General features: G+C 51.9%; 1 protein-coding gene across 19 annotated transcripts in view; it reads right to left on the bottom strand.

Moving 5' to 3' along the window:
• EP400 (E1A binding protein p400) overlaps window positions 1-13,708 on the bottom strand; it is a 109,379-nt gene that overhangs the window by 23,843 nt on the left and 71,828 nt on the right. For all 19 annotated transcript variants that reach the window (XM_005670522.3, XM_013982740.2, XM_005670521.3 and 16 more), the window contains 14 exons: window positions 13,188-13,390; window positions 12,931-13,100; window positions 11,119-11,315; window positions 9,021-9,132; window positions 8,729-8,872; window positions 6,046-6,186; window positions 5,617-5,700; window positions 5,180-5,314; window positions 4,796-4,840; window positions 4,540-4,693; window positions 4,188-4,429; window positions 3,893-4,066; window positions 1,389-1,525; window positions 1,197-1,253 (listed from right to left, as the gene is read on the bottom strand). In XM_005670522.3, the coding sequence (XP_005670579.2) occupies window positions 1,197-1,253; window positions 1,389-1,525; window positions 3,893-4,066; window positions 4,188-4,429; window positions 4,540-4,693; window positions 4,796-4,840; window positions 5,180-5,314; window positions 5,617-5,700; window positions 6,046-6,186; window positions 8,729-8,872; window positions 9,021-9,132; window positions 11,119-11,315; window positions 12,931-13,100; window positions 13,188-13,390 (1,995 nt within the window). The remainder of the gene's footprint in view (window positions 1-1,196; window positions 1,254-1,388; window positions 1,526-3,892; window positions 4,067-4,187; window positions 4,430-4,539; window positions 4,694-4,795; window positions 4,841-5,179; window positions 5,315-5,616; window positions 5,701-6,045; window positions 6,187-8,728; window positions 8,873-9,020; window positions 9,133-11,118; window positions 11,316-12,930; window positions 13,101-13,187; window positions 13,391-13,708) is intronic.

The raw sequence follows: 13,708 nt of genomic DNA on the forward strand, positions 1-13,708 counted from the left end.
TTCCTGCACCCTGGGAATGGCCTTCTAGTCGCCCTCTCTCAGCACCAGGCACTCCCAACCACAGCAACCCCTTGGCAGGAATAAGGACTCAATAGGAACACTGCCCCATCTCCTCCAGCCCAGCTGCACCTGCCAGCTTGCAACTGGCCTGCCCTCAGCTCTGCCAGCCTGAGCTCTAGTTTGTGTCTTGCAGGTGACAAGCAGGAAGGGCAGGACTGGGCCCATCTTGCTCACTGCTGAACCCCAGGCCCAGCATGGTGCCAGGCACACAACTTGTTAAGAAAACCAGGTAATGAAATAGCTCATGGACCCCATCAGCAGGTACACATGGGACCTCTGTGTCTCTAGCCTCTAGAATTCCCAAGTCCACGGAGCTCATACAGACACTAGTAAGTCAGGTAAACACACAAAGGTGATCTGTACCATGAAGAAACCAGGGGCCAGGGTGCGAGTTCCAACAAGGTGAATGTGACATGTGAGTGAGGGCCTGGGGGAGGGGGCGAGCCATGTGCGTGTCTGGGGAAAGCCTCCCGCTAGGAGGCTTGGAGGCCAGGAGCAGGGTGGGGCTGAGAGCGCAGGCCTTGGCCCTCAGTGTGGCCGGGGGCTCTCAGCAGGCTGGTCCAAGTCAGGCACTATGAGCAAAACCTACTTGGCAACAAGGAAGGCTTGAGCCAGAAGGGCACTTGAGTTCCAGCTGAATGTATAACTGTCTCTCATATTTTAGTATAAAAAGGCAAACATACAGAGGGTTGCAGGGGTTTCAAAGCAGATACCCACATTCCAAGCAACTCAGATTCCACCACTCTGTTTGACTCCATCTGCTCCCTCACACCTAGGCACTTCTCCACCGACCTCTTATTCCCCCCTGGCAGAATTTCTAAGCAAGCTCACCCCTCCCAACTGAATACATTTTTAAGGCGTAGCCAAGACATAGGCCTGAGCAGAGGAGGGCGTGAGGGAGAGAGGAGAAGCTGCCCTCCCTCCTGCACCCCCCAGCTGGGCTGCCAGCATGTCCTCCGCCACACAGCAGGAAGAGACACCCCTCATCACACGAACAGGGACACACGTGCTGGGCCTGTCCCACCACAATGCCACCTGCAGCTGACACCTGGCCACACCATCTGCACGTTCATTGAGTTTAAGAAAATATTAAAGCATTTCAAACAGCAAAAACTTTGTCACAAATACAGAAATACCTTTCTGCCAACACAGAGGCGTGCTTGGGGTTTTTCTGAAAGGGATTCATGCCAAGCCTGCAGCAAAGAAAAAGAGAGGAGAATTACTGGACAAAGGAAAATGTGCTGGGCAAGGGACCCAGAACAACCACCAGTGAAACCAAGTCCCTGCCAACTCAGCACACGGGTGGAGGTGAGAACTCGGGGGCATACAGGGGCTTGATGGGGGGGCTCCTCTTCCCAGCCGTCATCTTCATCAGGTCAAAGTGGCTCGTGTACAGCTGGGTGTGTGTGGCATTCTCGTCCTGGGCGTACATTTGGCCTGTACGCAGAGGGCGGTTGTTCTTGCTCTGAAACAGAATTGATGGCCGCACAGTCAGACAGCGACCCAGTGAGTGGGGTGCCTCATTTGGAGGCCTAGTGTGACACCCTGGGTCTAAACGCCAAGTCCCTCCTCCTGCCCTTCTGGCTGAGACTCAGCAGACATAGCAGCGACAACACCAGCAGCCACTCCCTGACCAGGGCGAGGCCTGCCCACACATCACCTCTCCCAGCCTCGGGATGCCCTGAGGGAGAACGCCCTGCCTTCAGCTGGGGAGAGCAGTCAGGCCGTGTGGCCGGGTCACACAGCAAGCAACCTGGAGCCAGTGCATCCTCACTGCTGACCCGGCCTCAGCAGACGATAAGGGACAGACATCCAGTGATGTCAGAGGCTACTCCTGGGACTCTGGTAACCTCTTCTTCATAGACCCTACAGTGAAACCATGTGTCTCCTTGCTCCCAGACAACTGCAGAGCGACTTCTCAAGCCTGGAGAAAATCCCAGTCCTGCCACATGGCATGTGTGAGGCTAGAGTGCTGGTCAGAGACCGGGTCAGGGCCATATCACTGACTCCTTTCTGGCCCAGGACTCTCCACCCGTCCCTGAGCTGCTCGAGGGGAGTCAGGCACAGTGTGCTTAGACAGGAGCCAGGATGCCTAGATGGACAGATGGAGCCAGAGCCGCAAGGGTAGAGGAGGCTGCACACTCCTGCGCTAAGTGAATGACCTGTCAGGGACTGTGGCAGCCTCCCGAATGTGGGCTGCAGGTGCAAGCGCTCCGGTGTCAGAATAAAACTGCCCAAGGAAGAGAGAGGCAGGTTACACCCCACACCAGACAGCAGCCAAGGTCGAGGTGAACAAGACAACATGCCAGGAAAAGGAACCACTGCTACAGTTTTGCCAAAGCGTGAACTCTCCACTCGATAAAAGGGGCAGCAACAGGCTGGGAGGGGCCATGGGACCTCGCGTGTCTCCTGTCGACACACCCCTCTGGCCGCCACCCCCACACAGGCTTCGATGGGTATGAATGGGATGGAGCCTCAGGACAGCTCAGGAGTGGCCCCCTAATGCAGAGATCAAGTCCTCTACCCACGGGCACAAGAGGCCCAAGGACATCCTGGACATTAAATGGCTGCTGGTCACTGAAATACTGGTTCACTCAGAATCCCATGCCATGCTCTGCACAGGCACTTAACGAGGTTTTCCAATTTATTCATAACCTGACCTTTGAACCCTACAAACGTGTTTTGCTATTTTCTTTAGGCTACCTTCACACTTGAGCTGTGGCAGACGATAATATTTTAGCTTTATTATGTTCCACATCCCATATCAAGGTTATTGCCACTGTAAGAAACACTTCCAAAACATAACAGACCTAACAAAGAATTTCAGGAAATCCTGAATCACAAAACGGTGTCCTGAGGAAAGACTGCCCTTTTTGTAGTTTTTTTTCAAACAAATAAACAAACACACCTCTTTTTTGGGGCCTCACTCATGGCATGTGGAAGCTACCAGGCCAGGGATGGAACCTGTGCTATAGCAGCAACAATGCCGGGCCCTGAACCCACTGGGCCACAGAGGGAACTCCACTTATTTTGTGACAGATGTTTTTAGAAAAATGAAAACTGCAATTTGTTAAAGCCTGGTTATAGGAAAAAAAAAAAAAAAAGGGAGCAATTTTCACTAATCAGACACATAAGAATAAGGTTCACCAAAGCCCTGGACCTTCCTGACCCTGCACACACATGTAGGTGTGCTTGCAACTCTCTCTGACAGGTCGTCTATCACTGAAGTGAGGGTCGTCACCCCAAGGGGCACAGGCCACGCGTGAGTGCTGGCCTGACTCCGTATGTGAAGGCTTCTGTATGGAGGCCGTGGACGTCCTCCTGAGGACAGGCAAGGAATGAATGGCAAGCAGGCAGGGAGCTGCATGAAGAGACCCGATGGAGAAATGGAGGGACAAACTGGGTTCAAGAGAGACCCTTTCTAGAGACCCTGTCATCGGCACTGACTCTCGGGGCCGGGCCTCCACTACATCTGGCTTTCCAATGAAAGGCACAAGCACTTGGCTGTTCTGTCAGACATTCGCAATGACTTCTGTGGGGACCAGGGTCCTGTGCCCTTCAAACCACTGTAGTGGCCAAGAGGCCCAGGGAAAGGGCCTTGAAGCACAGCGGAGGAGCTGATGGCACAAAGCGAGTACTCCTCTATTCACTCGACCTGGGGTAGGGGCTGGGCCACCAACAGCACACAGAACTTCCCAATGGTGCAGCAGCACGAACGGCCCCCAAGGAAGGCCTCAGCACCAGGACTGCTGCCCGCAACGTGGAGACCCAGCCCAGTGCCACGCTCTCCACCTTCCCGCAGCTGCTGCCCCGAGAAACAGGGTGGCCTCACCTTCCCCTCTTCTCTGGGGATGAGCACGTTCTCGTAGCGGTTTCGGCACTGCTTGGAGGAGCGGTAGATGCGGCTGCAGGAGTTGACCACGTCACTGACGAGGTCCCAGTTGGGCGTGTGAGCCGGGGACACGATGGTGAGATTCAGAGGCAGCTCAAGGAGCTGCTTCACCGCCTGAGGACCGGGTTCAGGTGCAGCAGGTCAATACGCTGTGTTCCAGCGGTTTTCCCGCTTGTTGGGAGTGGGTGGGCGGGGGGGGGGTTGCCTCCCGACAAAGCTCAAGTCTGAGACTCACCTGCAGCAGTGCCCAGTCCTCGCTGATGAGCCACTCGGGGTTGTCGGGCCCGGACTCGGCTGTCGGTTTGGCAAAAGTTGGCAGAGGCTTGGCGAACTGTGTCTGCTGCTTCAAAAGAATGTTCTTCTTCTGCTCCTTGCCCTCTCGCCGGATCTTCAACATGCCCGGGGTGGCGCGGTCAAACAGCGACCTCGGGGGCACGACGGCCTCCCCGTGGCGCTGCTTCTTCTTCCTGCCCGCGGCTGCACAGAGAGGCTGTCTTCAGCAAGCCAGGACCGGTGAAGGGGAGGGAGCGGGAAGGGCCAGAGGGGGTTACCCAGGCCCTGCAGGAGCTGGGAGGTGCGGAGCCCACCTGAGGGGTCTGTCTTATGTCGCCGGCGCTCCTTCCTCACATACACAGGTGGCAGCTTGGACTCTGGGATGGGCGTCGTCTCATACATGAGACACATGACCGAGTCGATATATATGTCATTGTCGTCCTGTGGGGGCGTGGGCGGCGTCCAGAGCTGTGTAGAGAAGGGAGAGCCATGAGCTGTGCCATTATAGAAGCAGCCGCCCGACACAGTGGGGAGGCAAAGAGGTGGGACATGGGGACGCGGGACACTCACCGGCATGACTTCCGTCTGCCCTTCGGCACCTTCACACACGTATTCCTGCGAGAAAGGGGAAGCTTTTCAAGTCCACACAGTACTACCTTCAAGCTGCCAGCCAGCAGTTATCTGATATTTATTATATTTATTTATATATATTTATATTTATCTGATATTTCAGTTATCGGTGTTTGTAAGACTTGCAATGCGTTTCCTCACCACTGGTGGTATGTTCAGGGAAAAGCCAGCAGGAAGTGGCCGAAACCTCTAACCAAGTGTTCTCTACCATAAAGGCTCCTTTAGACCCCGGAGCCGGGCTGTGTGAATGGGTGGGGGCTGTGTGCACCGGGCGCTGTGTGCACAAGGTAGGGGTTTGGGAGCTGTGTGCACAGGGGCATGTACCGCATTGTAGGCGTCCTCCCGGGTGTAGGTGAGGAGCTGCTCCTGCTCCTGCTCCCGCAGCTCCCGGGCCTCCTGCTCACGCAGCATCCGGGCATTTCGAGCCTCCCATTCCTGGACTGCAGACAGCACGGCACCCTGGAGGAAGACCAGCTGTTCCCACTGCTGCCCCAACCCCAGCACTGAGATGAAGAAGCCCCTGGTCCGCCCGTTCCCAACCCCTCTTTTTGTCCCCTCCCAATCAAGCATTGAGCTGCCTTAAAACCAAGGACAACTGCACACCCAGGTTTTCTGAGACTTTCCATTTCCAATGAGGTTGTATACGAGTAAAGTTTGGTTTTATTCCTTTAATTCTAGGCAAGTCACACTTCAAACCAAATTTAACAATGAAAAATCTGAGAGTCTCAGATATTAGGAGGGTCAAAAGTTCATTCTCTTACCTCACTATTTCTCTCCTTTTCTTGATCAATGGAAGTATGAAATAATTCCAGGTAATTCAAAGCATATTTTTCAATTGGTGTAAGCTGTTTCAAAAATGTAGTTTTTGAATAAGGTTAGTAGAAGGTTTATAAGGGTTTAGTTCCATATACAACTGCCCACCAATACTTATATCAAAACATAGGTTGTTCTTGGTCAAAATGAAAAAACATATGTTCATAGAAGGGTCATACGTTTAAAATATTTAGGTATAAAGAAAAAAATTTAAGTAGGAAATCAGTTCTCTTGTGGCTCGGTGGCTCATTGCTGCAGTTATGCTGCAGGTGGCAACTGTGGCGTGGGTTCAATCCCTGGCCCAGGAACTTCCACATGCCATGAGTGAGGCCCCCCCGCCAAAAAAGGTTGAAAACCCAGAAGAGAAAAGCCTGAACCTGGCCCATGAAGTCAGCCAACTCCTCCAGCTGTGAAGGCTCCTCATTCCACCTGGAACTGTCCGAATCTGAGACCTCAGGCACTGCCTCCTCGAAGGGTTTCTGTGCATCTTCCTCCAGATACTCAATACTCTTGAGGGCCTGTGGGAAATGCATGCTTGGAGTAGGTTACTTTGATACACTTTGGAAATGTTAATGCAGGGGTTCTGAAAGGAGCCGCACTTCGCAGACTACACGTCTACACTGTACATCGTGTCTCCCTCTGATGGTGATATGTCCTGGGACCCCTTGTCCACCTACAACTATAACCTTGAGGGGACAGGGAAAAATGAGCAGCCCTGGGAAGAGCCACAGCACACACACTGACACGCGTGCAAGGCTTCCAGACACAGAACCAAGCAGCAAAGGGCATCTGGTTCAATCCACACCTGACATCCACCATCCCACCACAGGTCCTAAGCGACCACAACAATTCTTCATGGTGCAGAAGACACAAGCCATGGTCTGTGGTGAAAACAGAAACCAAGCCACCAGGAAAAGTGCTGTGGATGATGATGGACAGGTGCAATAGCTCAAGAAAGACAAATTCAAGCCCAGAGCCCCCACCTGCTCAGGGCTGGCCGACGCAGGCACACATCCGGGGTGACTATGCAGCCTAGAGGATGAAACCTCTCCTCAGCGCAACTGGGAAAGATCTGCAAAGTTTAATATTCCACCTCACATGATATACAGGTTATATACATCTGAGTATGAAGAATAAAATACTGAAACATCTAGAAGAAAATAAAGGAGAACCTCTCTCAGCAAAGCACAAAAGCACCAGCCACGTGACATGGACGGTCCACTGAGCGGCACAAGGACCAAGAGTCTCTGCTCACTGAAGATAGACCTCAGAGTGTTACACGCACCCCTCGAAGGCCATGCACCCAGAACACCAACAAGCCACTAAGAAAGAGACAACACAGTTCAAAACAAACAGGAAGAGGACGTGAATAAGCAGCTCGTAAAGAAGTCCCCACGCTGCCCGTGAACACACGAGTTCACCAGCAAACTGCAAACTCAACCGGAGATGCTATAACACAGCCCCCCATGCCGGCACCTCTTGACTGGCCCCTGGTCCAGTGTTGGCAAGGAGCCAGACAGCTGTCCTAAACACCCTGTGCCCGGGCAAGGCCCCATTACCCTGTCCCCATGCCACACGTGATCCTGCTGTCTAAACTCGGAGGAGCTGTCCACTGCCCACAACACTGCTCCTGGACATGCACATCATGCCACCTCCACAAGGAGGAAACATGTTTCACTTGCTTGCTGCTTTGTCATCCCCCCCTTTCCTAGAACTAAACCTTGTGGAGAGTAAGATTTCTATCTTTTTCTCAACATTACAGTCCTACTGCCTAGAACAGCGCCTGACACACAATAAGATGTTCAACTGAGATGTTTCAAAGACTCTGTGCTGAAATACCATGCTGTACCCACGTCTCCAAGACACTAAGAAAAGACAGCCAGGTTGTAATGCACCCATGTTCCTCAAACACACATCTTCACACACTTCACATTTTCTTTCTTTTTTTTTTTTTTTCCTGTCTTTTTGCTATTTCTTGGGCTGCTCCTGCGGCATATGGAGGTTCCCAGGCTAGGGGTCGAACTGGTGCTGTAGCCGCCGGCCTACACCAGAGCCACAGCAACTCGGGACCCGAGCCGCGTCTGCAGCCTACACCACAGCTCACGGCAATGCCGGATCGTCAACCCACTGAGCAAGGGCAGGGATCGAACCCGCAAACTCATGGTTCCTAGTCGGATTCGTTAACGACTGCGCCATGATAGGAACTCCCACATTTTCTTCCAGGATCCATGTAAGCTTTTTAACAGTGGTTGAAGGGTTACATCTGGAAGAGATATGCACTACTTCTCTCCTATCATTCTATGCTGTTGGAGGGCTGTTGTTGTTGTTTTTTAATATAGTTGATTTACAATGTTCTGTCAATTTCTGCTGTACAACAAAATGACCCAGTCATACATATACATACTTTTTCTCACATTGAGGTTTCTTTTTTTAAAACAACCTAATGTATCTATCACCTGTTTTCAAAACAAGAGGATAGATCTATCTGGCCCTCCTGACACAGAAAGAGCTGGAAGACGTACACAGAGCAAGTGACACACAGAGACAACTCCTGGGAGAAAGTGTGGGAAATGGCAGGCAATGGATGTCTGAACAGGGAAGTGAGGGCCTAGGGTAGGAGACTTCCTTTCATTATAAGTTCTTACAGGTTTTACCACATGCATTACTACTTCCCAGTAAGTGTACAGTTAATTTCCAAAACTGGAAGAGGAGGCTTCCTGCAGTCAAACCCCCTCCAAGAGGCAGGATGTGAGTGGGGCCTTGGGGAGGGAAGCAAAGTGGCCCTGACAGGTGGGTCTGTGACATGCCTGCACAGCAGCACCACCCGAAAGCAGCAGCACGAGAGAGAGCCAAATGAGCGATCTTGAAATTGCCAGAGCCCAAGACATAAATGCGAAAGGCTGGGACTTCGTGTAATCTTATAAACCTGAAGCACCATCACTTCAACAGGGAACCAGCACAAGGAGGTTTGGTGAGGCGGCTGATGTTCTTTCTGCTACTGTCCCCCCGCCTGGGTCAGAGGGCTCCCACGTGGGTGGGTAGACGGGCAGGAGCCCTTACCTCTATGAAGGGTCTTGCAATTTTGGGTGCAATGGTTTCTGTGACAGAAGGTTCCTGAGAAAGGACAACAAACTCCTCGGCTTTTACTGGGAAGCCAGCATCATCCATGGGTGAGTAAACCTCAAACAGCTCCTGGATTGTCCGCTGGAAACAGAAATGAGTATCCTTAAACTCGAGACCTCTGAATCAGGGAAGCTGTTGGTGGCACCCCATCCACGCCGCTAAACACACAGGATGGGTCACTGGCAATAACCCTCCCTCCCGAGGCGTCAGACGTGACACAGGGACCTACCTGAGTGAGGAACGCCATGGAGTAGTCGTTTCCCTGAGCAGCCACTTCTCGGATCAAATCTTTGGTTCCATTTTTCAACAATTTCTCTTCAATGGAATTTCCACTCACAAGCCTACAAACACAACACAGACACATGCACACACGCAACTAAGTCACTTGGAAGCACAAGGACAGCATGAGAGCCGAGGCACCCAGGCCACTGGCAAGACAGTAGCTTATCGGCCACGCTCTATACTGAGTCCTTCCTTTGTGTGCTGGCCAGAGGCCTCCACAGTCACTGTCCCCTCTCCTGCCGGCACCCACGCCACCCAGGTCTGCTGCCTGTGGCCCCCCTTGGGCCTCCAGGTCTCCTCCAGCCTTCAGTGTGGACAGACTGGCCCGCACTTGCCTGTGGCATCACCGCACAACGGCAGTTGGCTCCCCACTGACAGTGTTCTGCAAGACGTCCCCAAACCAGCCTGTGTCCAGGTGGTGCAGCTCAGGGCCAAGCCATACCTGGCTCCTGCTTTGCGCCAACCACTCCCACACCCATAACTAGGGCTCTCGTTACACAGCTACGTTAAACTGTGTTATCGTCTCAAGGGAACCTAACAGTTTTCTGAGCCAGGTCTTGCTGTCCAAGAACACAGCACAGCATCCTGCTTGAGACATCTCTCATCTCCTGCCCTTTCACAGCGTCACACTCCACTTATTTTTTTTTTTTTTTTGGCTGTACCCACAGCATGTTAAAGTTATGGAGCCAGGGATGGAACCTATACCAGAGCAGTGATAACACCCTGTGGTTAAGCTGTAGGCCGTCAGAGAACTCCTACAGTTCTTACACACTCTGCATCTTGACTGCTAAGAGCATTCCTAGGTGCTTACGGATGGCTGCTGAGAATAAAATATTTTCCCCATTTCTAGCTACTTAACTGCTAAATGGCCAATGATAAGGGATTATATGATGAAACAGTCATTCAATATAAACAAGGCGCCAAATTCATATTTACTAGCATGGAAATACATTCATAGTATATTGTTATAAGAAAACAGGATTACAAAATAAGACTGCTGGCACAAACAAATTAAAAATCAGGGAAGTGTCTGGAAAAACAGGCACCAAAACAGTTTTAACTGTCATCCGGCCAGGATACTTAAGTTTTTTCTATATGCTTCCCTTCTTTTTTTTTTTTCAATGAACAAGAATATTTTAAGTATTCACTTACAAGCAAAAGAAAGGCAATAAAGCTATTTAAATACAGTGTACAGGGAGTTCCCATTGTGGCCGAGTGGAAACAAATCCAACTAGCATCTATAAGGATGCAGGTTGGATCCCTGACCTTGCTAAGTGGGCCTGGGATCCAGCATTGCTGTGGCTGTGGTGCAGGCTGGCAGCTGCAGCTCCAATTCAACCCCTAGCCTGAAAACTTCCATATGTTGTGGGTGCGGCCCTAAAAAAATTTTTAAAAAGCAAAAATAAATAAATACATAAATACATACAGTGTACGGATTACTATGTCTTGATGAAAACTGAGGGGTTACACAGGTAGACTGGGGTTCCAGTCCCAGGCCAGCTCCCAGGGGCACCCTCCTGCAGGGATGCCTCCCAGGGGTGGCAGGAGTAGCTGAGAGGGGGCACATCACATGCTCAGCACACATAGGGCACGGGATGAGGAGACAGCGTCTCTCACACGGAGCGCAGGCCACACTCGGCACAGTAAACGCTCCCCCCAAGCTTGAGGACACACGCTAGAGCCTTCGCCATGTTCCTCGCTGCATATGTTTGGCCACTTACAAGTTTGAAATTATTTCAACAGTCAATCTACAAATTGATAATAGTAAATAATATTAGAAATTTATATGTGATAATACTGGAAACAACCTAAAACACCTTTTTTGGCTCAGGTGCACTAGAAGAAATAGAACCAGTACATGTGGGAAGGGCAGTCAGCGTGTCTCAGCAACACAGCCCAGTCACTAGACTGCACCTCATGCAAATGCAAATGCTGCTGGAACAGAGGAGATGAACAGCAGCACCTAAGTCTGCCTGAAGGAAGAGCAAGCAGAGTGTGGGAGGAGGCTGATGTGAGGGCCACCGTGCCGCCCCACCCCGCCTCACCTGTATATGTGCACGTCCCTGCGCCTCCCGATCCTGTCACACCACTCCTGTGCCTTGGCGTCCATGACGGGATTGAGGTCATTGTCATAGAACACCACCGCGTCCGCTTCCACCAGGCTCACCCCCGTGGTGCGGCTGTGGGTGGAGAGAAGGGCGCAGAAAATCCGCCGGTCTCTGTTGAAACTCCTCATCAGCTCCTATGGGAGATGCAACAGGAGTTAGGAGATGAACGTGGGGAGCCCTTCCATGTTCTGCTATGATGCTATCATTCCACAGCAAAACCATTCCGTCCACGTCTCCTTTAACACGTGGTCCGGGATGAGGCCATACCAGCGCTTGGCATTTCACTCTGGCCTCTCGTGCCGGCTGACCACTGACCATGGAACATCCCTACGCTGTCTGATCACTGCTGGTCACTACCCCCCAAAAGGAAGAGACCGGACCCATGTGACATGTACTGTTGGCTCAACGCGTAGGCCCCACAAGAAAACAGAGTCTCCCTGGGGAGGGACGTGTGCGCTTTCATGTACCCCCAGGCAATGCCAGGCACTTTACAGCAAAAGCCCCTGGAGTAAGGCTGAGGGGCAGGAGGGGCAGCCCCCATCCTGCTCAGGGCCGCCGCTGAAACAGCCTCACTCCCACGGCCGGTGTGAGCCAGGCCTGAATGGGTGACCAGCCCTCTTCCTTCAGGAAAAAACTCTACAGCATGCTACATCGCTACAAGAAGACTTGTTCCCTGTGACTGTGCTGTATTCCCTCTAGGCCTTCTCGGCATGGGAAACAGCCTATGGTCCACAGCCCAGCGGTTCGTCTGCCCTCGGGGACATCTGCCACAATCCTAAAACCCATGCTGGGACATCATGGAAGACGGCTTCCTAGTTCATCCCATGGAATGCTGGGGATGGCTTGTGTGCATGGCAGTGCCACACCCTGTGGCACACAGACAACTGTCACCCACTCTACTCCTGGACACTGACTTCGCTCCTGATAGGAGGAGTCATTATAGACATTTCTACAGTCACCAACTGCGGACATCAATCTTTAGGAAGTGTGGTGGTGCTGCCAAAGGAGAGAGCCTGAGATACAGAATTACTAGATCAAGCGTATCTCCATTTTTAAGGTTCACAGCCTGTACTGTCGACTGGCATTCTAGAAAGTTGTACTAATTTGCACCCCAACCAGCAGTGCACAAGAACACCTGTCCTGTGGTGCCAGATGCAAACAAGATGTCCTTAGCTAACTTGACAAGTAAAAACGGGGATACTGTTTTCACCTGCTTTTCCTGAACTGTAAATCAGTCTGAAGAGCGTTCACATTTTCACATGGCTACCTCCTATAATGACTGCAGGTCACCCAATTCTGGTTCTGAGATAACCAGCCAACTGTACTTAGGAAAAAAAATCTCAAAGGCTGGATGTAGCCCAAAGACATCGAGAAGCTCTTCCCTTTGTCTAGAAGGGGCTGACAGACCTGAGAAACTAGGTTAGAAACCGGCAATTGAAGTTTTAACACAAGAGTTCCCATTGTGGCTCAGTGGTAATGAACCGGACTAGCATCCATGAGGATGTGGGTCCAATCCCTGGCCTCACTCAGTGGATTAAGGATCCAGTGTTGCTGTGAGCTGTGGTGTGGGCTGCAGATGTGGCTCGGATCTGGCGTTGCTGTGACTGTGGTATAGGCCAGCAGCTGCAGCTCCAGTTTGACCCCGGGAACTTTCATGTGCCTCAGGTGCAGCAATAAAAAGAAAATGAATAAATAAATACATAGAGTTAATGCAACTGAATCATGAACAGTAAACTAATTCTTTCCTACCTGCCGTTGTTCACTGTTGGCATTTTCATCAATTCGTATATAGGTGAGATAATGGAAATTCAAGAACATCTCTAAAATGTCTAACATAAGAACCATCTGTGACAAAATCAGCACGCGGCGTCCCTCAGACCTCAGCTTCTGGAGTAAGACGGCCAAGGCTTCCAGCTTCCCTGTGAAAGAACAACGTCAAGAGCGGCTCATGACCCAGAAGGTCAATCTGACACAGTCCACAGGGCAAATGACCCTTCTCTTCGTACCTGAGTCGAACTGGACCAGTCTCAGCTCGGGGAACTGCAGCGAGCGCAGGGCTGTCATCTGCTGCAGCTGCTGGGCGTAGGGCGCGGTGTGCTCCTGCAGGCCATGCCTGAAGAGCCGCATCTTGTGGCTGTAGAGGGAGGGTGGCCTCGCCACCCACAAGCGTGGGGGCGCAGCCACCACTGGGGGGATCACACACACCACCCTGAGGAGCAGAAAGCACACAAGTCAGAGGCAGCCCCCTAGGAGTCTCCATCAAACAACACGTCTGTGGCAGGCAGCGAAGACTTGAGGAGGAGCAGGGCACAGCCATCTGGAATCTGGAGTTGCTGGAGAAGCCAAGGTGCCTAACCCGTTATCACTGGGTGACGTGGCTGCTGGACCACACTCACAGCAACTACGGGAAAGGGTTGACCAGTCCTGGCCAGTGAAGTCTGCCCAGACCCCAAAGAGCAGCCTAGGGCACCCCTGACCACAGGAGCAGGTGTGGGAATGCCCCAGTCGTGCGCAGCCCTGCCTTTGG

Source organism: Sus scrofa, chromosome 14 (assembly GCF_000003025.6).
Source record: "Sus scrofa isolate TJ Tabasco breed Duroc chromosome 14, Sscrofa11.1, whole genome shotgun sequence".
Taxonomy (NCBI): domain Eukaryota; kingdom Metazoa; phylum Chordata; class Mammalia; order Artiodactyla; family Suidae; genus Sus; species Sus scrofa.